Genomic DNA, 27,246 nt, shown 5'->3' with positions numbered 1-27,246 from the left:
TCTGTTTATTCATCTATTCATCTTTACTGTAAGCTGTCAACAGTTGAAGTTAAAAGTCAAGCTATTTTGGGTGATGGTTGTTGATACAGGAGGTATGTAAACATAAATACAGAAATATTAGTGGTTATGAAGTCGACATTTTTGAATCCTCGTAATGCATTTTTAGTTTATTACATTTTCAGGCTCAATCCGGTGCTTAATGGAATGAACTGATCCACAAAAAGCTTCTTGTTGTCTCGTCAGTGTATTTTGTGTTTTTCTTTTTCTCAGATCTTGTTTTACAAGCCTTCATGTAATTACCTAATGTGAGAACAGTGTTTAAAAGTCTGTCTACAACTCCCAGACTAACAGCGTAATTATGTTTGTGACCGTGTTTATAACAGTTATTAGTGACTACAGCGGTTTGAGTGAGGAAATGTTAGTTAAACTGACGTGTGCGCTCTGAACCAAACACAACCTGAATGAAACCCATTACTGGGCCTCTGCACGGCTGCAAGACTGTGAAACCCTTTGTGCCATGCCGCGGGAGCCTCTCCAGCTCTGAAATACGATACAGAAAACCTAACACCTCGACTCGAGTACACGTTATGATAGCTGTGAGTGGCATGTTAGGGCAGCAACCTCTCTCTGTTTCTCATTCATTCTCTCTCTTTCTCTCACACAGGCACACATTCGCATTCTATCCTACTTCTTTCATGACCTCATTTATTTTTCCTTTAATATCGGTAACACTTACCCAGGATTCCGGGCTCTGACTGTCTGGCCGTCTGGCTACCCTCCTTCCTGTCGTCTGAATACAGCTCTCTCTTTTCCTGTCTCTCTTTCTCTGTGACCTTAATGTGTTGAGACTGTCTGAGATGTGTTTCTGTCCACATACAGTATGTGTGACCTCTTACCTTTGTTTTGATGACCCATGTTGGTGAAGACCGTTCGTCTGATTGAGTGTGAACATGTTATTCAGCACTTCTGTGGAGAAGTTAAAAGAAGCGACACTTCCAACTCACCTACGTACATACTTTCGTAGCATAGCTTCGAAAGGCGTTTTTGCAGTATCATAGCTTGTCCGATAATGAGCTGTACTCTGACAAGTAGTAATCCAAAATGAGGATGTTTAGTGTTATATTGCATCACACAAACAGCCTAACAAGCTACAGTAGTGTGCTGATAATCAAAAACACTCTTCTATCTCTTATTTAATTCGTTTAGTGAGTCAGTTTGTTTAATGGTTCATATTAATTTAGTGGATACTATTCACTGTTTCATTTGAATTGAAATTCCTGGAAATCCCTATGCTGCATTTTGCTGTTTTTTTTTTTTGTAGTGAAATAAACGTTGACATATGGAAACAGCTAAATACTGCTGTTTATCACTATGCTTTGTTTTTCAAAGGAATTTTTTTCTACTCCTTCTTTGAAACACTGCATTCATGGCACTGAAGAAACGGTTAGATACTTTGCAACGGTCAGATGTAACGGACACAATAAGACAGTTTATGTAAACATCCCCTAACTGTCTTTTTTGTAGAGCTGCTTGGTGGGTTGAGACTTTCTTATTCCAGGAAAAGACTGTGCTTCACATACTGTAGAAGGAAGTTCCTGCTAGCGTTTCATACATCAGTATCGCATCTCCAGCACACTCTAAAATAGGCTTTTAATGTGGAGGTATTTTTGTGACATTGAGGCTGATGCGAACTGAATCTCTCTCTTTTGTTCTCGCTTTTTCCTTCTCTCACTCTTTCTCACAGGAACCTAGAAATAAATAATGCTGTATTTTGGCGTCCATTTTTTCCTAATGCTGATGCTCATACTTTGAGTTATTGAGGCAGTGTTAAGGCACATATTCTGCATGTAACTTATCCCATGCCATTTGTGTTATGCAGACACCAATGATGCCTGGAATTGTGCTTTTCAATGAGCAGAGACTGATAATGAAACTTTTATGCAGTCAGATTAACAATCAAAATAATCAAAGTAGCCAACAGCCTCATAGTTAGTCAAGTCAAGTCACCTTTATTTATATAGTGCTTTAAACCAAACAGATTGTGTCAAAGCAACTGAACAACATTAATTAGGAAAACAGATGAATTCAGTGATGTCGTCATCATCCAGCTCAGTTCAGTTTAAATAATATCTGTGCAATCATTTGCAATCAAGTCAACAATATCGCTGTAAATAAAGTGTCCCCAACTAAGCAAGCCAGAGGCAATAGCAGCAAAGAACCAAAACTCCATCAGTGACAGAATGGAGAAAAAACCTTGGGAGAAACCAGGCTCAGTTGGGAGGCCAGCAGTTCAAATCCAGGTTGCAGCAAAGTCAGATTGTGCATTAGTCATCTGTTTCCTGTGGTCTAGTCCCGGTGGTCGTCTTGAACAAGGTCTTTACAGGAAATCTGTATCTGGCACTCATCTAGTTGTCCTGGTCTCCGCTGACATTCAGAGCTGGAGAGGTCTTCTCTAGGTGCTGATCCACCATCTGGGTTTGATACGTACTGGATCCGGGTGATTGCAGTGACCATCTGATCTGGATACAGACTGGATCTGGTGGTCGGCCTGTCATGATAACAACTTTTTGTTGTGCGATATATTGCTGCAGAAATAATTGCGATAAACGATAATATTTTCATTTTAAAGACCAGTTTATGCCACTAAATGTATAATCATAATGTAACAGCATAATAATGCAAGGTGTACACACTTCCAAATGACAACAAACGTAATTTTTAAGAATATTTAGATCATGGAAATTAAGTATCAAAACACTAGATACAACAAAAAACATTTTCTAACAAAGTCCAACGTAACAAGTAAAAAACTGAAAAATGCACAAAGCCATCGATTTGTCCATCTACAGATTTTACCCTGACCTTCTTTTCTCTGTAAATTAAGGGTATACTCTACTGCTGAAAAACACGATCACTACTCAGCAGTCAGATGTCCGTATGCACAAAGGCACAGGTCCCTAAACTATACCATATCTGCAGATGAAACTTTTTTTGTAGAATCATTTTTTTTGTTACTTGAACTAGCACCTCATGTCTATACCATGTTATGTACAAGAAAATGCAAAAGACACAGGTGGAATGTACAAAATATGGTGACATAAATGTTTAAGTAAATATAATGGGCGGTATATTGCATCACCAAAAATGATTGATGTCATCTACATATATTATGCGATAAGTCAATATATTGATTATTGCGACAGGCAATCTGGTATCTATGGTGACCTCGGAAAAAGAGAGAAACAGACTAAAAAATAATGTAGATGCCATTCTTCTAATGATATAGCAAGTATATTGGGTGTTATGTGAAGTGTTCTCGGTTCCGGTATACCTAATTAATGCAGCAATTACGTTTTGGTTGCACCATAAAGCAAAGTCTGAGGTGTGGAAAAGTTTTGACCGTGTTTATAATGAGAATAATGAGTGAATAATGACGCACCATCAGTGAGCGCAGGAACGCACTGAAGCCATCTACAGTGGATTCAATCATTTTTCTCCACAAAAACATGTAGGCTTAGCTTAATCTCTGTGACTAAAGGTTTTTCAGATGATAACGAAAATATTCATTGAGTCTTAAATGCATAATGTGGACAGAGTGTATACACTAATGTTGGCATTATTCTTTTATTAAATGTCTGCTAGTGGCGAAGCAAATCCGGCGGAGCCTTTATCTTAATTTTGTTATTGCCAAATACCCATCTTAATTTAAAATTGATCTTAATTTAATTTGTTATTGGTGCATTGGTCTATGTATAGGCTAAATGAGCCTATGTCTATTTAGTGTGCTGAGATGTTAAGATGTCACAGAGGACTTTATTCCAACTTACAAGTGGTCTAGTCTACGTTAGTTATGAATAAATTGTTAAAATATGTATAAATGACTAATTCTTGACAAAAGTCAAAAGAGCTGTGTGTGTGCGCACATAACTTTTATAGCCCAATTACAGCTCTAATTCAGGGCTTTATAAATAATAAGCAATATTTTACTGTACTGTCTTATCTATTAAAAAGAAAAAGCACATAAAAATAATAACTATAAAAATAATCTTACATTGGTGGAGGCATTGAACTTCCAATTCATATTTAGAGAGAAGAATATTATGTGGATTTTGGGCTCTTTTGACTTGAGCCTGCTTGCAATCACTCAGACTAATAAGCATCCAGAAAACACTAGCAATTGCAAAATAATGCTGTAAAAATAATTGAAGATACCCTAGCAATGCTCTGGTAGTCACCCGCACTTTATGGCAGCAGGTTTCAGAAGGTTTTACAGAAGGTGTCTTGTTCTCACCTGCAGCACTCATTTTTACATCCTTCCCCATTTCAGTGTCTTGCAAGCTGTCAAGCTGCGGTTGGCCATGATCCTCTCTTTCTGCTCATCTTCATGTCTTCTTATTTATTTGCTTCCTTTATTTCTGTTAACATTTTTATCCTCAACAACTTTGAGATTCAGTTTTAGTTCTAGATGCACTCATAAAACATGCCCGCATACTCTTTGATGCTGTTTTAATGACGTGTGTTGGTGTGTTTTCTCCTAGGGCTTCTGTAAGGCTGGCACTTTCGCCACCACTGACGCTGACGTGAGTTTGGGGGCCTCAGGCTGAAGTCCCGGTGCTTTGATGAGGTAACGGCAGACCCCAGAAGCCCAGCCCCTGTGTTGCACCACCCCTGCCCTCTCCCCTCCTCCCTACCCCTTTTCAACCAACCTAGCCATGGGCCAGAAGATCTCGGGGAGCATCAAGTCCGTAGACGTGCGCGGGGAGCCGTCCTACAGGCCTCTGAGGAGGGAACTGAGAGGGCCGGATTTCTTCAAGCCAGCCCGGCTGGACCTACTCCTGGACATGCCCCCTGCTCCATATGAGCAGCAGCTCCGACATGCCTGGAACTCGGATGACCGCTCACTTAATATCTTCATCAAGGACGATGACAAACTCACCTTCCATCGGCATCCTGTTGCCCAGAGTACTGATGGCATTCGTGGAAGGGTGGGATACACGCGAGGACTCCATGTTTGGAGGATCCATTGGCCTGCTCGGCAACGGGGCACACATGCGGTGGTGGGTGTGGCCACAGCAGATGCCCCGTTGCACTCGGTGGGCTACACTTCTTTAGTTGGCAGTGATAGCGAGTCCTGGGGCTGGGACCTGGGGCGTAACAAGCTCTACCATAACAATAAGAACCGGCCAGCCTCTTCTGCACCCACATACCCAAGCTTCCTGGAGCCAGAGGAGGCCTTTGTGCTGCCAGATGCCTTAATGGTGGTACTGGACATGGATGAGGGCACATTGAGCTTCATGGTTGATGGACAGTACCTCGGAGTGGCCTTCAGAGGTCTTAAGGGCAAAAAGCTGTACCCCATTGTCAGCGCGGTGTGGGGCCACTGTGAAATCACCATGCGTTACATCAATGGCCTAGATCGTAAGTATAGACTTTCTCCAAAGTAGCCTATTTCTCAGAATAGTTGTTTGATACTTAAAGATCTTGATTGAAATTGAGGTTTCAGGTTGGAGGTTTTGTAAACTTACTTGAATTGGGTTGGTGTGGTGTGGTGTAGTGGTTAAGGCTTAGAAACCTAAAGAGATTGCTTGTTCAGTTCCATCATCAGTTTACTCCAAAGCAAAGCATTAACTGCAAATTGCTCCCAGGTGATTAGCGCATGGTGTTGTTAAAATGTGCATTACATTTACCCTGCTGAAAAAAGAAAAAATGTCTTAAGCCATCCTTAGTTGGGTTGCTGGTCTCCCAGCCTGTTCAGGGCAGGCTGGTCTTTGACTGCTCTTCCAGCCTGGTTAAGCTGATTTTCAGATAGTCTAGGCCAAGATATGTCTAGTAATGCTCCTGGAGTGTTATTGTCCTGCAGAGTTCATCTTCAAACTAGCCAGCACACTACCCTGGAAGTTTCGGTAATACTGAAGACTTTAATTAGCTGCTTCAGGTGTGTTTAATTAGGATTTGTGTTAAAGTCTGCAGTACAGTGGTCCCCCCAGGAGCAGGATTTGACACCTCTGGTCTACTCTAGACAGTATCCTAGTCTGGCCCAGCTGGTGTTTAGGTGGGTGACCAGCTGGAAACCACCAAAAGCCCTTTAAAAATCAGCCAACAGACCAGCTTGAGCAGGCTAGAAGACCAGCAAATCAGCTCAGGCAGGTTTAAGAAGTTTTGTTCCTCCAGGAGAGTGCTCATAAGGCAGCCTTCTTTTTTTTCCCTTGCTATCAAAACCCTGACCTTGTTGTGCCATGCTCTACTAGTTCAGCTACAACAACACAGTGTTCTATGTCAACATTGCATTAGATGTTGCCATGAATTGTTGGTATTTCAACATACAGGTGTAGTTAGCCAGTAAAGGGAGCCTGAGTACTGTTTCTTGTCTTCTGTCCTGTTAGTTCAAGACCACAATGTAAAGAGATGGAGTGTGGTTCTTCTTTCAAAATGTCCCTCAGGAAACTTGGGCATTGCTGCAGGCATGTATTCATTATTAATGTGCAGGAACAATGTAACATGCAATGACAGTGAGGCAGGAAGTCTCAAAACATTGCTGGCTAGCTTAGCTGTTTTCTACAACTCATATAGCATTAGGGTAACGAGTAGAAGATCTCATTTTGATATTCACAGGAAACATGTTTATGAGTTTGGTGCATGTATGGTTGCATATTGTGTGTGTTGTGCAAATGATTAAGTATTATTTTCAAGCACTCAGAGCTGTCACACCATTCACAAGGCTATACACTGAGCCTCTGTGTTTGTAAAGGCTTGAAATTCTCCTTCACCCATCATCAGCATGTGTTTTGGAAACACCTTTTTCTAATCCGCTTCTGCCAGGCAGACGATGTGTGTGTATAAGCCAGAGAGTTTGTGTGAAACGGCATTTTAAAGCCAGAGGCATGTTTTTGTAACCCTCTGAGCTTTATTTGATAGCACAACCTCAAGGTGTTTTTTCTCCTCACATCTTAGAGAACAGAGATTCAGAGAGTCATCTGGTAGATTAAGCTGTTTCTCCATGAAAGAAGCTCCATGTTCAAACATCCATACCTGTGGATGTTGTATTTTTAGCTTACTCTGCTTCATGTCATTCTAAAACCTGCATGACTTTTTATTTCTTCTGCGCAACACAAAATAAGAAATATTGTGAAGGACTTTCTGGTCCAGATTGGACTCTGTTGACTTTCTTTGTATGTACAGAAAAATTTGTATTTTTTTTTATATTTAGCATGATCCATGATTGGAATGACATGAGGATGGGTAAATAATTTTAAAACTGGGAAAGGCACCAATGTTTAATAAATAAATAAACTAATTGCTAATTACAATCACAAAATTCCCTCTTATTTTTTGAGGAATTGACTTTTTTCACAACAAATGAAAGGCCTCGTTCCCTGTAGATGTTTCAATCTGTTGATAGAATTGTCAATGTTGACGGAATAAAAGCGTGATATCCCCTTCATAAAACTTGTCATTGTACAGGACTTCAAAGTATTAATTTAACAAGTAAGCCCATAAGCAGAATCCTATCAGCGTCATTTCAGCCCTGTTTATATGGATTAGGTTGCTTTGGCCTCGGTGTCGCTTTACAGAGTCTTCTCCTCCCTGGTGTGTTTCCGTATCAGGGGACACAGAGCAGAGTGGGACACTCTCAAAGCCCCCTCATCTGAAGTTGAAAGAGCCCCCTTTTCTCCCTTTCAGATGGAAAGAGCAACTCAGTAAGTGGTCCGAAGACCGTTTGAAATCTTTTCAAAGCTTCTAGTAAGCATGTCTTTATTTGCTGGAAAATTGTATGAAATGAGCAAAGCAATGTGTAATTCTTCAAAAAGAGAGAATTCTATGAATCTCAAGAGGTGTTTGGGAAAGCCATCTTTGGACCGGATCGCTGAGCGGATTCCAAATTAGTGTTAAGATTTGCTCTGAGGATTGTGGGTATATATACACGTTTTAGGTGTTTTGCATATTTTAAGTCGCGTGCAGGAGGCTGTTAAGCACCTTTCCTTGCGGAATGCATGCAGCAACAGTGAGAGAGAGAAACATGGGTAATGAATGCAGCAAGGAAGATGAGGTCGGAAAAATGTAAGCTGTGACATTTTTAGATATGTGCAGCAAAGTCTAAAACCCCAGGCTTAATTTTAATATATATGCAAGGATCCTCCCAACACTGACTTGTTACACATCTCGGCGGACAATAGCAAACTAGTTTCATTACACACACTCTCAGAGCTGTCTGACTGAATCAGACTCCTCTGTGGTAAATAGGTCTCGGAATAGATACTTATGAGTCTAAAGTATCCAGGGTAAGAGACTGTGAAAGACAGAAAGAAGAGATAATGTAAACACAAGAGAAAGAGAGAGACTTTGTCAGCTCCCAGAGAGCTGCCTACTTAGAATTTTTTTTATTTTTAATTAATAAAAAATAGCAGTGTTTAAAAACCTAGTGAGCTGCTTAATCAATAGACTTGTATCTATATTGTCTGCTAGAAATGCTTTCTAGGTAGACAGCGCTCTAGTTTATGAAACAGTATGCCCGTGATGCTCAAAAAATACTTAGTAGGCAGCTCAGGACACACCTATTATGAGTGAAAATAGCCTGTATGTGAGTGAGAGGAACTCTGCGAGAATATTTGAGTATCTGTGAGGGAAGCCTGAAAACACTGATTGTGTGAGAACAGGAACTCTGACGAGTGTGAGTGTGGGAAAGAGATGTTATTTGTGTCTGGTTGTGGGTGTGTGCGTACAAGTTGTGAGAAGGCGAGTGCATGTTTTGTGTGTGAGCGGGAGAGCGAGGAAACTGTGAGAAGTAAGACGTGTCTCTGCCTCGGTGGAGCCCACGTCTGTCTGTTCTGCTGCGCACCGTGTGTGTGTGTGTGTGTGTGTGTGTGTGTGTGTGTGTGTGTGAGCGACAGCACCCTGAGAAGTTATCCGCATGGCGGTGGAATAGTGTTTATCACTACCGCTATGATTCATCACACTGCAAATGAAAAGCAGCAGGCAGGCCCTGGACAAGTCTCACTACTGTGCACACTATACATGCTTGGGATGGGACAGGATGGGCAACTAGTGCACCTGTGTGACTAGATGATTAGCTTATCTAAAATCGTTACTACATTTCTGCTTTAGCATTAATATTTTAGTGGTGGTGATTAACTTATAGACATTTCTGTTAAGATCTCCATTGTTGTGAGGACTGTATAGTTGTCTACACTTATTTACTTGCAGGCAGCACTTTATTTTGTTATTTGATACATGTAGATTGACTTCACCAGCTATGTTTTCATCCACCTATTTGTATGCACATTTTGGGATATCACAAAAAAACGCTGGATGGAAATGCTGAGATGCGCATGAATTCAAAAATATTTGCACCAAAAAAATAAAAATACACTGTACTAAGTTGGATAAACTTCTTATCGGGTAAGAAAACATGCGCATAATCTACGATGGAAACAGGGTATGTTTTTTTATTTTTTTTTATTATTATTTTTTTTATCAAAAAGGTAAGTGACTTTGCAATGGGACAGCATAAAACTTAACCAACCAACGGACCTCATTGCAGAGCATCTGAAATGCTACTTTTATCATTCTAAAATGCTTGAGCAAAGTATTGTCAAACTAACTCCCAGAACTGCGCTCCGAAAATAAGATAACATGACCGTTTTGGTCCGTTCTGAAGTTCATAATTAATTGTATACAGAAGTTATTATATACAGTGTCTTCTCCTACTGCAGCAAATTAAATTGTTCTTCGTGATGTTTAGTGCAAGTTAATCAGAAAGTGATGTTTTTGTTCTCTTCAACTCACTGGATGGAAACAGTGCTTTTTTTTGCCAATATTTAATTCGATATTCCAATTCTTGGCACAAGTTAAATTCGTTCCTATGTTTCGTGGATGGAAACATAGCTTCTGATTGTGTTGTCTGGTTGTTTTTGTCTATATGTTTGGGCACCATTCTGAATTAAATTGAGAATGTGTTGTTTTTTTTCTCTGTTAATAATTCTAATTCTATTGGAATTGAAGTAGCGAACTGGAACTACAACTGTAAACCGAATTTAAACATTTGTAGAATTAAAATAGCTTAAAATTAAGAGAAATTCTTTTCATCTTGTTTGACAGCTTTGCTTTAAAATAATACGGTGTCATACATTTTCCAGTTTTCACGGGAACTATCAATCAAAGGAATACATCACATTTTAAATTATTTTAAAATAGAAAATTATTTTAAATTGTGATATTTCATTCCTACCAACTATACACAGTCAAAACACACACATGAGGGGATGACTGACATTGCGAGCAAAAAGGACCAGACAGTGACACTATTCACCCTATTACATGCTGCATCATTCAATGCTAGGTCTATGACACATAAGTCTTTGTGATTATGAGGTCAGCCAGCCAGTCTGTCCACATCCAGTGCCATTATGCCATCAGTGATGAGGAAGATGAACAGAAAAGTGTTTGACTGTATATAAACTTGCACTAATTGCCAGCGTCCAACCAAGAAATGAGCGAGAAATTGACATGCGTCGTCCTGTTGTGAATGTGTAACACAGAATAGATATAATTGAGAGATGTCTGTGCTTTCTCTTTCTCTCTCGCTCTCATTTGCTCTCTGACTGGCAGAAGGCTGCTGTCACTGTGCCCTGTATTGTCAGGGATTAAAACACCAATTAGCTCTAGCTATGATTCATCACACAATAGCGTCTGATCCACATTCCCGCTCTGATAGCATCCTCTCTCAGTCTGAGCATCAGAGAGAGAGAGATATGGAGAGGACGAGACGAGGGCAGGTATACAGAGAATGTAGAACGTGTGCTACATGGATAATTACTGTCAGTCGGTGGACAAAACGAACAAGAAAAGACACAAAAGCACACTGTCGTGTAAACACAATCCCTGAGACATACGCAGTGTCCCAGTGTCCCCTTGATTCTGCTTTTTCTCCCATATATGTTTTTTTGGTATGACGGAGTGATGTCTCCCTGTCTGTGTGAGATGTGTTAGCTAAGTGGAGAGGGCTGCTATATGGGTCAGTGGGTTAGCACTGCAGACTGTTGCTGGCCTGAGGCACTTGCCTAATAAACTGGCACGGTCGTCTGCATTTTATCGGAGAGATTACCGTTTTCTTTCAGGCTCTCTTGGGTGTGTGTGTGACTCAGTAGTGCTGTTTGGGCCACATCTGTTCCTTAAAACTTAAGCTATGTCTGCTAAGCTGTATTATATTATTCCTTTTGATGTTTGCGTCCCTGAAAACACCTACACTAAACGCTGCTACAGAGGAAGGCTGTCATGCCCTGCTAAACACAGCTTAAACCAGAATTTTCGTGCTGATACCGATAGGTTTAGTGCTGGTCAATGGACCAGGATAGTCAAGATGTTAATCAGAAAGTGTTGTGATCAGTATTTGCCCAAGAGCACTCATGAATTCGTCAAACGCTGTATTCCAGATACTATGACTCAGAACACATTAAGTCTAATCTTGCTTATTGTTTTAAGATGGATAACATGGACATTGGAAAGCAGCCCAAGTGTGTTTGCAATGTGTTTATTCTCCTCTTCTGTCTCTAATCGGCAGATGACAGCAGCTGGCTCAGATTTTGTGTGTTAATCCAGAGGCTTGTGGGAAATTAGCATTTGGGTAAGTGAGTCAGAGCAGGGCTGTCATGCCTTTTAATTGGCCCATCAGCATTTGTCAGTCAGTAGCGGGATGGGGACACCTGCTGTGTCTCACATGAACTGAGCTTACCAATGCAGTGTGAATCCTACATTATAAATAAATAAAAATAATAATAATACGATTCTGAAAGTGCCAAAAATGCCCCAGATGTTTATGTGTGGGCATCCTGTCATTGAATTTACCTTTTTATCTATTATCTAGCATTTTGTAACTTTTTGTAATCTTATCTATTTACAGGTTCAGTGTCTCTGTAGATACATTATATTGACCTCAGATGTTCTTATCTTTTCCTCTAAAAGAATATGTTGCCATAGTACTGCTATGATATCAGATGATAGTATTGTACTTTGATACACACCATGGCACTTCTTGTATTCTTTATCTCATTCCATACTCTGGAGTTTACACGGTTCTTCAGTCTACTTCAAGGAATGCAGTCACGCCCAGCCTTGCTTTTTTAGTTTGCCATGAAAATGTTGTGATGACATTTTATTTAATATGACAAATATTGCGATGGAGAATTCATTACAAATGACTGATTAATTGAGTTGAAGTATTCAACATAAATGGACAACATGCTGTGTTTGTATTTGATTAAAAATAAAGAGAATAAGGTAAGAGAAAGACAGTATGTTAGTCTGCAAGGTGTCGGTTAGTTAGTTAATAAGTTATTGTCTTTAAGTGTCTTAGAATGTAAATGACTCTCAGTATCTGTTAGTTAGTTAGATTTAGCTAGTTAGATTTAGTTAATTAGTTCAAATAGAAAAATGTGGTGTCCTTTTCAGACAATGCTTTAATAGTCTATCCACAATACCATCTGGTACTGGGCATGAATGGAGAGCACCTGGCATAAGTAGGGAGGGAACAAACAGATGGATAAAGAGTTAAAGAGAGGACGGAGAAGTGGGCCTTACTCTTTTCAGGACAAACAGCTTGGCTCCATGTTAATTGAGAGCCAGTCATTAGAGGATTAGTTTGCTGGATCAAGTTTCAGCTAACGCCATAAGGCCGCAGCCTCACCCACAGCTGTTACATTCATCCTTACAGTATAACAATCACACACACACACACATGCACACACACAGTTAAGTCAAGGGGAGGTCAAGCACATGCACAGAATGCCTCTGTAATGCAATGAAAGAAGCACAGGAGATGTAAAAATGAGATGTTTTCACAGACCAAGCTGGCAAGCTGCCTGTCGTGGTGACATGATGTCTTCCCCTCCCGCCCTGAAAATGTGACATTTATGAAAGTGTGTTATTAAAGCTCAATACCTCAAGCTCATGATATTTCGAAATGAGACTTATCTTCATGATTGCTGACCGTGCAGTTTGTGTGACTTATCCGCCTGTGCACACACAACAACTTCTCCGTTGGCTTACTAAGCATCTTGGGAAATCTCCTGAAAGGTTTGTTTTTTAGAAAAACAAATGATAGACAGAAGCTGTTTGTTTAGTGTATAGTTGCAGGGTCTTATACCAAGCTGTTGCAACACGTCAAGCGTTATTCATGCACACTTCTGGATCAAACCCAACAAATGACAGCCTATAATTTATTACACCGCTAAAGGCTCAATAACCTTATCAGTCACGTGCTGTTGTTTACTTAGCTTAACAGTTTTGGTTACACTGGCTTGAAATCGCTAGCCTCCTTTGTAACCTGCTAGTGGAACGGATCCACGTTTGATTCTTGCTTTGTTCCCTCCCTACTCCATTGTTCAGCACGTACTGTCCTTTCGGCACTGCTCTGCGATATTTGCACACCTAATTGCCTGAAGGAGTTTCCGTGGAAACAGACATCATTCAGTCACTGACAGAGACAAAGGGAGAGCGGAGAGTGAGGGAAGACAAAGTAAAGAGAGACAGTGTGTTCAGTGATTGAGCTGTGGAGGCAGTGGGCTCTGTTAATAAGCCCGCCTGCTGGCTCCTGACTGACTCCAGCTCATCAGATCTGGCATTTCTCATCCTTACACTTATCCAACAGTAAGCCTGACCACACAAATGAGAGAATTGGGTGACCGCAGACATGTAGACGTTTGGATTATATTAAGCGTTATTATCCACAGAGCTTTAAATACAGGCCTTGAACTCCATTGTGCTCGCTGTGTGTCTCCCTGTGTGTACATATGGCAGTCTTTCAGAGTGAAAGCAGAAGATATTTTACAAATTTGTTCCATGGCGGAAGTGCAATTGATGCATTTGGAAGAGTTTAAAAGAAGAATCTTGGTATTCTGTGCTGAAAATAATTGCTTTGAAGAGAATGGCTTAACTTTGACTTTTTGACATGTGTATTGATATTATAGATGTGTACAATCATTAGCATGACTCTTTAAAGTAAATCAGTATGCTCTTAGGGTGTACTCACACTAGGCACGGTTGCCATGAACCAGGCCCGAGTACGATTGTCCCGTGACGCAACGCGTCCTTTTCCGTGCTCAGGCACGGTTAGCGCTCACACTGCATTCGAACCGCGGCCGAGTCCAACTGAACCGTGCCGCCCACCTCTTCCAAGCGGGCCAGGGCCGGCTAATCGAGCCGCGCCCGGGCACAGTTCGGAGCACTCACACTAGTCAAACGAACCGCGCTTTGGTGGTCAAACGCACTCGGGCACGGTTCAAACTGGCTAGTGTGAGTACACCCTTGGTCTTGCACCTACTCTATAGCTGTTTTCTATTCTGTGGTTGTTTTGGATGCTGACTCTCCTCTAAAATCCTTTAAACGAGAAACACGTACTTGAGAAGCGAAACTGCCCAATATATGTGGGATATGTAAATATTTATACTTCTTTTTAGAAAATGTATATTTCATGTAGTTGTAATATGTCTGACAGCACTGGCAGATTATTAATTTAGGGGTCATATGGCGTTGCTAAAATATAACATTTTGTGTATTTGGTGTCATGTAATGTGTTTATGTGGTTTAAGGTTCAGAAAACACATTATTTTCCACATACTGTACATTATTGTTTCTCCGTTATGCTCCGCCTATCTGAGATTTTTACAAAGCTCATCGTTCTGAAAAGCAAGGTCTGCACTGATTGACCAGCTAAATAGTGCGTTGTGATTGACCTCAACAAGACAAGACGAAAATAATAAAAACCCTTTACAAATGAGGCATTAGTTGCATCCAGTGGAGACATAATTACTGATTATAATGACTTATACTGTCTTTTTACGCATTGTGTTGCATATTGTACCAAGTAAACAAATCTCGTGTTTGAATCATCAGTGGAAAATCCAAACATATGTAAACTAACTAACAGACTGTGAGTCAGAAGCGCCAGACTGTCCTTGCAAAGTTGAAATTGCCCCACTTTATAGACACAGACACCGGCATAGTAGGCTACACTCATAGTAAATAGTCCTCATCCTCTATAAAATGCATTGCACACATCTAAATATTTGGGTTGAACTGTTCTGGAACAGTGTTGTAAATACAACTTAACCACTGATTTCTAGTTGTGTCCTCTTTTGGAAGACCAAACAAAGTAGTTTCGTTTTCACAACGAAACACACAGCTTCTCCAAAACATGGCGCCAGTGGCAACAGCGAGAATCACGGTTACGACTCATTTCTTTGCGTGAACATTTTGGCAATGTTATGCAAATCTTCCCACATCATTGGGGGGCATGTTAGAAGAAGCCGTTTTAGGAGGGCATGGACAAGTCTTAACTTTTATAAAGAATATCTCTTTGGATTTGAGACTTTAGTCTGCAACTTTACAGATCTTCTTTATGCACCAATAGCTTGTAACTTTCCAAAGAGAAAGGAAAAGTGTATGACCCCTTTAATTTAGTTTTAAAATGAATGAAAAAATCTGCCAAATACATTTTGGTTTAAGATTTTTTTTTTAAAGTAAAGTCAAAGTAAATTTGTCTTGTTTCAGGAATTGTTTGATAGTTCAACTGGACAGAATTCTCCTTAAGAACAGGATTTTTTGGCAGTGTTATCCATGTCTGTTAGTTTTTAGGCTTATCTATGTGCTAATGCATACCAACAAAATGTACAGCCTTTCTTTTTAGGGAAATTGAACCACAAAGATTGATCACCCGCACTCAGCTGTGTGTGCAAATTACAGAAAATGTTAAGTGCAAGTATCAGCTTTAACTCAAGACGGAATCTTTTTAAGTCTGTGGATGTGCTCTCCGATCTATCGATTCTTTCTCTGCCTCCTCACTTCTCTTCTGCTATATGATCTAAAATCCATGGGAACTTCTCTTTACAGCTATTATCCTTTCCTTCAACCCTTTTTGTACATCATGTAAACATTTTGTTTTCTTTGCATAGGTACAAGGTATGCAATTTCTCAGTAATGTCAAGTGCACAGAAACCCTTCTAATCATCACTGAAGTGAACCTGTTGATTACCTGGACCACAGTGTGAGAAAAGCTGCCAAGTGGAAAGTGCTCTTGAGCAGAGCTGGTGCCGTTGTGGGGTATGGCAAAAGTTCAAATGCAGAGAGAATTGCCTTTTCCTAATGATGGCTTCATTATCTTCCTTCGCCTATGTGGTGTCATCATTTATCTTAGCGCTCAGTAAAACTCGACTACCCTGCTGAAGAAAGACCAACCTAAACTGGTTTGTTAGATATAGCTGCTCTCCCACCCTGGCCAGACTGGGATTTGAATCGATTTAGAGGGTCTTTCTTGAAGACTAGCTAGAAAACCTTCAGATCAGCTTGGTAAACTAGGCTAAGAGAGTATCTTAAACCAGACCATAAGTTTGCTATCTCTTATCTTGTTTGCATTACACTTCAAAAGTTTGGGGTCAGCAAGAATTGTTCAATATGTCTGAAAGAAGTTTCTTACACTTGACGAAGCTGAATTTATGTTATCAAAAATAATATTATTCAATTTTAAATTACACAATGTTGAAAACGCTTGTGCTGCATAATAGTGGTCGACCGATATATCGCCAAGGCTGAAAAATTGAAAAATGTAAACAAATCTTTGAATGACTAATGAATAGTTAATTTCACAAACCTTGCAAACTTGCAAACTGAATCTAGCTGTGAGTTCTTGTGAAGTGTGCATTTTTATCCAGCATGATCACGTTCTCTGCGTGATAGTCAGTCCGTGTGAATTGAATGCTTTAAACTTTAAACTCCTGAATTCAAACTATGCTGGGATTTATGCATTTGTCCACTGTCATATTCATGTCATTTTCTCACACATACTTTATCTGAAAAAATATGATTTCCAATGCACACAAACTTTCCAGAATACTGAGTGCCCTGTTTACATCCTTTTTTATTATATTTGTATTAAATATTTATTTATTTGTGAAAAATACTTTAGTATAGTATTAGAAAGTATAATTCTGTTTATTTTACACATTTTTTTTTTATCCATTGTCAAATTATTTACATTTTCTTAATTATGAATTAAAAAGAAATTATATCTGCTTTATATCGGTTATCGATTCAGAGTTCAAAAGAACAGCATTTCTTTGAAATAGAAAACTTGGGAACATTACATTATAACATTATAATAATCACTTTTAATCAAATAATCTGAATAAAAGTATTCATTTTGTTCCAAAAGCTCTTACTGAATCCTAAGTTTATGAGGGGTAGTGTCTGTTGTTCCTTGACCAGCATAAACATACTTGCTTAATAAACATGCTTAATGTTTGTTTGAGAGAGAGAGAGAGAGAGAGACAGACAATCTATCTCTGCAGTTCAGTCTGGCTCTGTTACTTGTGGTAACTGGGTCTGGCAGTTCTGTTGTTCAAGGTCAGTGACGTGAGGTTGGAAAAGGGTTCAGATCACCTGGTTTAATGGGCAGAGTGTCTGTAAGAGAGCCATGAAATGAAGACAGTCCACCCACAGAGACTCTTCCCTGTCTCTCTACTGTCCCCATACAGTACAACATGCTTGCCAGCGGTAGCATTACATTCGCACACATAAATTAGCAACTATCAGCATATGCAAATGAGCATGACTGGTAGAATCTGTGGCAGCGGGTATTTGTGCGGTCGAGACAAGCAGTGACTGTAGCTCGCTGCTTTCGATGTTCCTCTCATCATTGCACTCAGGCTTGTTTACCCAAGCGTAACGAGATGATGTTTGACACCGTGTGACGACAAGAGAGAAGTTCACTTTGAAAGCAGGGCCTCTAACGCTTCGCTTGCTCTCTGGCTTTGATCTGTTAAATGAAATGTCTCATCCTGAGTAGCGCATTAAAGGAACTCACCTCCTCAGATTAAGATGACGTGCAAATTGCATATCAATTAAAGCGACTGCTCAAGGCTCAGTGCTGTGATGGCATGGCCATCAGTCACTTTAAAGAGTATTAATACGCGAGGGGTGGGGAGACTTTGGATATGATGATATGAAGAAGTGTCGTCGAAGATGGGTAAAGGTGAGAGAAATGAATGCATGCACACAGAGAGTAACAGAGACTAGGTAAGACACATCAGGTGGTAAATTGAATTAATCAAATCAATAAATCATGACATCCTCATGACACGTGAGAGCAATTTTGTTCATGAGGACACCAGATCTTTTTGGCCTTCATCGTGTTCCAGTCCAGTCCCTGTCTCTTCTTCGTTTCTTAAAGAAATAGTTCACCCAAAAATTTCATTTTTGTCATCATCTACTCACCCTCATGCTGTTCCAAACCTGTATGAGTTTCTTTATTATGTTGAACATAAAATAAGCCATTTTGAAGAATACTGGTGATGAAACAGTTGATGGTCCCCATTGACTTCCATAGTTTTCCTACTATGGAAGTCAATGTGACCAACAACTGCTTAGTTCTTCAAAAGTTTTCAGGATATATTCTTCTGTGTTCAACATGAGAAACTTGTACAAGTTTGGAATGACATGAGGGTGAGTGAATAATGACAAACTATTTATTTTTGAGTGAACTATTCCTTGGAATGCAAAAGCTTAAATTTAAATGAAATATGATGGATAAATCAAATGAATTTGAAGGGTTATAACAAGCAAATAGTTCAAAATGTCTTAAGAACTTCAAATGTTATTTACAATTGTCATTAAAAATCATAGGAAGAAATAAGAGCCCTTTGTATTCTATGATTGGCCCTTATTGCATTTTGTAATCCACATCATTATGTAAAATGTTGTAAAGTATCATCTTCGAATTTGCCCTCTCCACTGTGTGTCCATACTGATATTACATAACGTGTAACCTAAATCTTAAATCTTAAAGCAAAAAAATATATACAAAAATATGTTTATATTAAAATATAACCACAATGACTTGTTATATAAATACAGGCACATTAAGTTTTAAATAATAATGCTTGGGTGAAAATGTGGGTAGCTGATATGTAATAATTGGTAACACTTAACATACAAGAGGTTCCTTTTGTTAACATTATTTAACTACATAAGTGAGCATGAGCTAACAAGGAAAAATACTTATAATGCATTTATTCATCTTAGTTCATGTTAATTATATATTTTCTTATACATTATTTAAATCAAAAGTTGTATCTGTTAATAGTATGTTATGAAATTAAGTTAACATGAACTAACAGTTGTATTTTTTTTATTTTATTTTATTTATATTTTTTAATTAACATTAACAGATTAATGACATTAACAGCAAATACTTTAAGAAATATTAATGTCTCCAACTAATGGACCTCAATGTAAAGTGTTACCTAATAAATAATAATTTATTATTATTATTATTATTATTAGATTATTTTAGATTATTTTATGAACATTCATTAAATACTAACTATTAATACATTAAAAAATAAACACACAGGACCACAAAGAGGAAATCAAAAAGGTGATGTTGTTCAAATGGTCACATTTACATTGAAATGAGAACTAAATAAAGAGAAATGGTGAGCGGTTGCACAAAGGTGTACATACAAATATTTGAACTTAAAATCTTTGTTGCTGAAACATATTTACAGTTCAGAAGTTTACTTTGAGTTCATGCCAGAACAATGAAGTGTAGCAGTTAGCCATGGTTAACTAATTTCACTAGAGTATCGTTCACATGCAGACCACCTTTTTGACAGTGATTCTGAACCACACCCACTCCAGCTTGTCTGTCTAGTGTCTTCTCTTTCATTTCCCTCTCTCTCCGGCTCCATTCCTCCTCCAGCCTGCAGTACATGTGAAGAGAGAAGTGCCATCCCCCGTTCTCCATCAGCATGTCTTCTGCACGGTCTAGTAACCCAGAGACCTGCTGTCTATCCTGGGGCATCTTGTTGTTAAGAACGTGGTACCTATACCTGCACTTCTCCATTAGCCACTGGAGGTCCTTCCCAGCTGTCTGGATGTGGTCCTGTATGCTGTAGTCGTGCAGACGGTCCCCGAGGGTGAACACAACCATGGTGTGGCGCCACACGCCCTCTGTGAGGATCTCCATGCGTTTCTTTAGGGCCGCTTTCTCAGAGTGACTAAAGTACAGTAAGGGTATGACTAGTAGCAGAATGTGGGGTCCGGGCTCGCACAGCAACAGGGCGTTAAATAACTCCAGTTTCTCCTGTTTAGGCACCAGGTTCTCATTTGTGCCCCATCCACAAGCATCCACGATCATCAGCTGTCGGCCCTCGGATTCTCCATGTGCTACAGCACTGTCTGCTCCACCCCATGTATTAAATGCATCCCTACCCAGGATTGTGTTGCCCACTGAACTCTTTCCTGTCCGCTTCTGCCCCACAATTAGCAACCGCAGTGGGGGGGCAACCTGGTTGTTGCCTGTTGGTAGACAGGTGTTTGTGGGTAAATTAGAGTTTGATTTTCTTCAATGTTGATAGCAAACATAGCACTAATAGCATAAAAATGTCACAATGATTTAAAAAATAATAAAAATGTTAGTGCTCGTTTAAGAAGAAGAACAACTTTAAAACATAACAGATTAATGCAAGTCCTGTGTAAACAATTTTAAAGATACTTTATTTTTAAACCCTGCATAATTCGTTTATAGAGGTTTGCAACCATAAAAACTAAATATTTCACTCAAATTTAGTATCTCCGCTATCAGAGTTTTGCATAGCCTGTCTCTATCGAATGTGCAAAATAAAACGTAAAATATAAGATTAAACTGTGAATTGAAATATAAAATATTTAATAAAACTGTATAAATAAAATATAAACACAAATGTCCAGACTCCAGTCTTACCATTGTTTATTGCATTCCTGTTGTCCATTATTAGCAGTGTTTTTCAGCACGCTTGTAGTTCAGTCCGAGTCCATCTGACAGGTTGTCACATTCGTACAGTATGTGCAAGTTCGTCACTTATCTGGGCATTTACATGAAAAGGGAGTGACCAGAAATCTCCTCCTCTTTCTGGTTTCACAACTACAGATCAGCTTATTTTAGTTCCTCTCACACTCGGCAGTGGGGTTTATTGAGTTATTTGTAGCTAAATATAGGCAGGGACATGTTATAAACTAAAGAAAGTTGTATTTACGTTTATTATTATATTACCATAGAAAGCAATAAAGGCTGGGTGCTGTTTGTCAGTTGAATGTTGTGTTTTTCAGAAGTGACGAAGTGAAATTGCTGTTTTGGTTGTAGAGTCACGAGGCCACGAGGACGAAATGTGCCAAAACGTGACTGAAATGACTTCTCTCTCTTTCTCTCTCCAGTTAAACAAAATAAACACTGGGCCTTATTCATGATGACACACCAACAGAACTATTAAGACCGTTTTTGTGCAAATTGTCACATTCGATTGAGTGGGACAATTTATATAAGAGTGGATTTGTAAAGGATTTACACAGGAATTCAATCTGCTCTTGTTTCATTACCAAGGTCCAGCATGTGAAATCTCACAGAGAGAATATTTTACCTTAACCACAAGGACATCCAATAACAGTAATATTTAAAGCAATACATTGCATTACATCTGGGTGTAAATATTAAAGGTTTGCAAAACAGACCGGTTGCTGTTGTCCTAAGCCTTTTAATAGACCAGATTGTTGATTTTATTATTATTCATAATTAGGATTATTAACCTTAACAACAATTAACATTTTGAAAGATTTTACAGTGTATATGGTACAGAGGTTTAAGGTGTTTTTTTTTTAAATGATTGTATGACATTTTTTATGCTAACTTTATAAATATTGTTTATAATAATATATTTATATATTTTAGGTGTTTTTTACTATTATTATTATTATTATTACCATTTTAAATCCTCTTTACTTTGCAGTTCATGTAAATAGTCCAGTACACTGTGGTGTTTCAAATAAATTTTTACAAGTAAAATATGTAAATTAAATTTATATAATAACCTAAAACCACATGGACATCAACTGAGAAATGTATGTGTATATATATATATATATATATATATATATATATATATATATATATATATATATATTGGTATAAGATTTTTTTTTTTTTTTTTAAGATTATAAGATTTTTGATCAGTCTGGTCACGTATGTAATGGAATATTTCCAAGAAACTACAAAAAAAAAAAAAAAAAACAAGTCGTCATTGAAATATCCATCACTCTTTGAAACCTCTTTAACTCTGTTTGTCCGGATGTAATTGTGCTTTACTGCTGAAGTCATAAGTGTTAAGGAAGTTATGTTCCAGACTAACAGCTTGGAACAACATATTTGTGTGCAATAACTGTTACCAAGAACAGTAAATGTTGTGTTTTACTGCAGTGTTGGGTTTTTAGGATTAATTTAGCACTCTATGAGTGAGCTTTCTAAATCATAGCTGGTAAATGATTGGCTAACAGTCATGCTGCCCTGTTTTAAGAACTCGTGGCTTTGTTGTGATATTAAAAATCTGTTTTAGTGCTGTTTTGTTCCTCTGCTCACTTCCCTGTTTCTTTACAGTCACTTGCCTCTCAGTTCTGTGGTAACTTATTTAAACTCACCCCAGAGGAGGATCTGCACACCACGTGAAAGACACAGTGAAGTGATCTGTAAACAGACGCCTGGCGGAGGAGCCATGGCATCTGAGTTTGAATGACTCACTTCTTTAGGAGGGAAAAAAATCGTTTTGGTTTGAGCTGAGGAGAGAACAGATGAAAAGAGGATATGAGAGGAATAAGGAAGGAATATCTGTGGGCTGTAGCTCTGAGCCAAGACACATGGCAGTTATATCCCAGCATGCAGTGCTCTGAGTTCGCACTCTCTTTGGAGAGTTTTTTTTTTATTTTACTGCATGATGAACTTTAAAGGAAAGCTGATTTTTGCGGTGCTAAAGTGTTACTGTTCCCTCCAGCCATGTGTGAAAGCAAGAATTTAACCTTTATTTATAATTCGAAAGTCAGTGTCTTCAGTTTCGAGGAAGGAATTCAGTTTCATAATTCACTATTGGTGGGGGTTTATTTGGACATACTGTCTGCATTGTTTTAGCTCAGAGAAATTATGTAAATTGGATAAAGGTTCAAACATGCCTCGAAATTTGGTACTGAATGCGATTTGCATACAGTTCTCGCAGAAACAAATTTTGTGTGCTTTGGAAATAAGACACATGCATTTTCTAATTTGTATTAAAATTTACATTTATCCATCTAATATTTGTATTTTATTTCAGCTTCATTTCAGTTCAGTTTCAGGTTGTTCCTCTCCTGAGTGTATAGTGTGCATCAGCACTTTAGATTTTTGTATTTCTCAGTATGTACTGTGACAAATACGTTATTTCTTGGGTATATGTGGTGCAGAGTGTCTTTAATTTCACGTCTTTGTGTGGTTCCTATAGGGGACTCAAATATGAAGCCGCATATAGTGTGGTTCCTCACCTGCCCCAGTAACACACACATACTTACAGTACATATAAACACACACACTGTCCTGTTTTGTGTCATGCTTCTATGTTTCAGTGCAGTTTCCTGGATATTTCCCCAGACTGTTAACATCTGGTATTAACATCCGTCTCAGATGATCAGACCATGAGTGGTCAGCACTGAATACAGGTATAAACAGGGTCCAAAATGTTCACATTTGTAGTGTAAACTCTAATGGTTTCTGATTCATCCAGTAAAGGATTAATCATTGCGCCAAAATGCACATTAGCTTTTGTTGGCTATCTATGGCTTAAAAATTAAGTGAAACAAGTTATATACAGATACAGCAATACAGATTCTAGAAAATGTCACATTTTGCCCTGTATTTTTAAAGGGTCAACCAAAAATGAAAATTCTGTCATCATTTACTTCCTGTCATGTCATTCTAAATCTGTATGGCTTTATTTCTTCTGTAGATCATAAAATATATTTTGAAGAATGTTGATAAATCTTAATCATGGTATTTTTTGGAAGTTAATGGCTACTGTCAACATTTTGGTTTTGAAATGATGATAGAATTTTGGGTAAAGGAATTAACAGGGCCTTCATGAAGCTTCCCCAGTGTAATCCCCATGGGCATTATACACTTGTATTTAAATTCTACATTTGTCATAAATTAAACCTGGCATTACTTTGGCAAGGTCACAGATAACAGCCGCTTCTACATAGCCCTACCAGTGTGGTTAGAAACACCTCTCTCAAAGATTTAAAGTGTAAGCCATTTGTCAGTGTGAATGCCATTAAATGTCAAGCAGGTAAGTGCTTGACAGCTTGTCTGGGTTTTTTATGGATATATGCTGCTTCATTTATTATGTCTAATATTACACAGACCTTCTCTGCCAGTGCCAGCAGGCTTTTGCTGATGGCTGCTTTATTTTGTCTAACGCACTTTATGCACCAGACATAAGGTCTTTTTCAAAACTTAATGAGCTGCCTAGATAGACAGTTGACTTTTAAGGGAACCTGTGGGAGTTTTGCAGCGCTCTACATAGGCAGCATCTCTACACCAGTGTGATTTTAATATACTTTATATCCTATTATAATTTATTAATGTTTTGAATTAGCTTTTATTTTTACAGTTTTATTTTTCATTATTTTTTTAATTTTATTTTTGTCATTTTATTATGTGATTTTGTCATTTAAAAAATATATATATATTTAATGTAGATTTTCTAATATTAGTACTTCAACTTTTTAATTACATTAAACCATTTTCATTGAAACTTTTTGGAATTGAATGAAAGGCCATTTGTCAATCTTTGACATTTTTCCGCAATATCATCTCAGATTCAATCTAAGATTCTTAATTATCTTAAAAAGGCAGCATAATTATGATTTAGAATAGTGTTTGTGTCAGGAGTGCACACATGTTTGTATGATGTGATTTTATGATTTTATATAAAGCATAAAACAATAAAGCTTTGGTCTTCATCGTAATTTTAAAGGGCTTTATTTCTAAATAACACTTTAGATCATGACACTTATAAATGCTCTGTAGGCAGCTCACTACATTTTGAGATAGACCAATATTCTAAGTGCACAACACACACTTCTAAAGGTGTGTGATTGCCTTGATTTTTCTAATATCAAAGTCATGCTTGCAGTTTGAACATTAAACATTAATTCTTGCATCAGCTTACTGTGGATGATCATTATAAAACAGTATTCTAACATCACAGATGTAAGATGTAATTGCTTGTATGTACAGTACGGCTCATCAAATGAGGCATTTGAAGGCTAGGGTGTCCGTATCACTCTCCTTACTCTCCATCTCAGACGGAGCCATTACTGCACTAAGGCTCACATGGGCCTGCATGTGTAACGACCACATAAAACTTGCATTAGTGCTGCATAATGCATGATTCCACGAACTGCTGCCCATTCTCTCATGATCCAAAGTCATTGCTATTGTGCGATATTGCTTGCAGTGCTCAGGAAAGCGAGCAAGTGAAGCATTCAGTACAAAGTGGAAGAATCCACCCAGAACGTTAGTTATTTTGGTATTGATCTGAATTTAATGCTTTAAAGATTTTCTCCCTTGGTATAAGATACAATTTGTTTACCAAGGTTAATCATGCAGAAAGAAACACTCAAATGTGGCGAAAAAGAACAGGAGCAGTAATGGTAGTCTATTATTAATAGCAATGATGATTTCAGAGCACAACAATAAAAATGGCCTGATAATAATTTTGGGAGAATTTCAAACAGCCATCGTTTGATTTCTCGGAAACTCATACTGGGCCTTGGGTAGTTCAGAACTGTCCAAGGCTGATGGGAAACATTAAAGACTGAATATGGATTTGTCCCACAGTGACACTGAGGGGAAACAGCACACTCATAATCCGCTGAAGGTGACTTTTCTTGATCCGTATCCTCAAACACAATCCCAGAGCAAACAAACACACAATCTCTCTATTACCCTCTCTAAGCTCACACACAGTGTGTGTTCCATACTCACCTTTGTTGCCCAGAGGGAAAGGCTGTTTTTAAGTTAGCCCACCCCTCTCTGGAAGGAAGCAATACAATTGTAGTGCTAATGAGTAAGGTGCAGAATTAATAGCGGAATCATTCAGAGTTTCATGATTTAGAATAATGAAAGTGGGAAGCTTTGAATTTGCTTCTGGTTCTGTTCATTTATAGCTACGGGTCCACAGAGAGAGGACGCCTGCTATTCCCGCTGTGCCCCGTGATTCATTATCTGCGGCAGACATTAGTATGTAGTGACTCATTTATATATTAAATTGACTATTATCTGAGTGTCTAAAAGTCCATTCTCATGCTGGGGCGTATTAACGGTTTGCTGATTTGGTATATTTGAAGTTGTGAATTACGGCTGTCATGGGCCTTGTTGCTAATTTGTCCTTGTGTGATCACGTCTGCTTGATTCATTACTGTTTAATTTTATCCTTTATTAATGCTTTTTTTTAAGTTATGCTAGAAATAAGTGGAATAAACAAACCAAAAATGAAAATTCTGCTCTTTTACATGCAATAAAATTTAATGGTGATAACCACAGCTGTCAAGCTATTTTTATAAAGGCAAGGTCTCCAGTAAAAAACTTCAAAGTCTGTTCCTCACATAAAGCCATTATATCTCTGACATTTTTCTAAATACCTCCTTTGGCGTTTCTCAGAAGAAAGTCATTTATAATGGTTTGGGACAACGTGAGGGTTAGTAAATGATGACAGAATTTTCATTTCTGGGTGATCTGTCTATTTAAATTTGCGCCAAATGATTTTCTACATCTTACATTTCCATTATCTACATACAGAGTGTTGTGGATTAGTCATTGAAACTTCGAGACGCATTTGGATCTCTACAGTATATCTGAGTCTCTGTTTCTCTGCTGCTCAGAGACTACTGGGAAATATAAACTTGTGTTTCTAACTTTGTCTGAGTGCTGTTGGGAATCTGTGGGCGGATGGTGTGTATCTGGCTCCTACACGTGTGCCTGTGTGTGTTTATGTATATCTCAGTTGCTCTGTATTGTTTATATGGTGTGTCTTTGATTAAAGTTGCGATTTTAAACTAAACAGGCCCTGGGTTAGCATTCAGTGTTGACTAAAACACTTATTACACATTTCAGAAAAATGCCCGGTCAGTTTTCTAAGTCTGGCTCAATTACATCCTGTCTGGATATTTTATCGAGCTTCCAAAAAAGAGGTTCTGCCATCCGTCAGAGTCCGTTTCTGGACACAAGTCCAGTCTATGATGAATTTGTCTATTACAAAACTACCCATTCCTGCTAGAGAGTTTCCCTCCCCATGTGCCCTGCCTTCTGCAACCCCCTGTCATCATGACAAAGCTGTTTACCTGACATCCCCAAACCCTTCTGCG

The 27,246-nt window shown here is 38.5% G+C and overlaps 2 protein-coding genes across 7 annotated transcripts in view; one reads left to right on the top strand and one right to left on the bottom strand.

Moving 5' to 3' along the window:
* LOC127951102 (SPRY domain-containing SOCS box protein 4) overlaps positions 1-27,246 on the top strand; it is a 67,869-nt gene that overhangs the window by 32,323 nt on the left and 8,300 nt on the right. For 5 of the 6 annotated variants that reach the window (XM_052548759.1, XM_052548762.1, XM_052548763.1 and 2 more), the window contains one exon: positions 4,539-5,418. In XM_052548759.1, the coding sequence (XP_052404719.1) occupies positions 4,713-5,418 (706 nt within the window). In that variant the 5' untranslated portion in view covers positions 4,539-4,712. Of the gene's footprint in view, positions 1-4,538; positions 5,419-15,944; positions 16,865-27,246 lie in introns of those variants that run through there. The other variant, XM_052548764.1, reaches the window with a different exon arrangement.
* Positions 19,411-20,923, bottom strand: LOC127951103 (GTPase IMAP family member 4). Its single transcript, XM_052548765.1, has 2 exons — positions 20,771-20,923; positions 19,411-20,346 (listed from the first exon to the last, which is right to left on the bottom strand). The coding sequence occupies exons 1-2, from the start codon at positions 20,796-20,798 to the stop codon at positions 19,601-19,603; spliced, it is 774 nt and encodes a 257-aa protein (XP_052404725.1). The 5' UTR covers positions 20,799-20,923; the 3' UTR covers positions 19,411-19,600.

This window comes from Carassius gibelio, chromosome B2, assembly GCF_023724105.1.
Source record: "Carassius gibelio isolate Cgi1373 ecotype wild population from Czech Republic chromosome B2, carGib1.2-hapl.c, whole genome shotgun sequence".
Taxonomy (NCBI): Eukaryota; Metazoa; Chordata; class Actinopteri; order Cypriniformes; family Cyprinidae; genus Carassius; species Carassius gibelio.
This window is presented reverse-complemented; position numbering and strand designations above follow the sequence as displayed.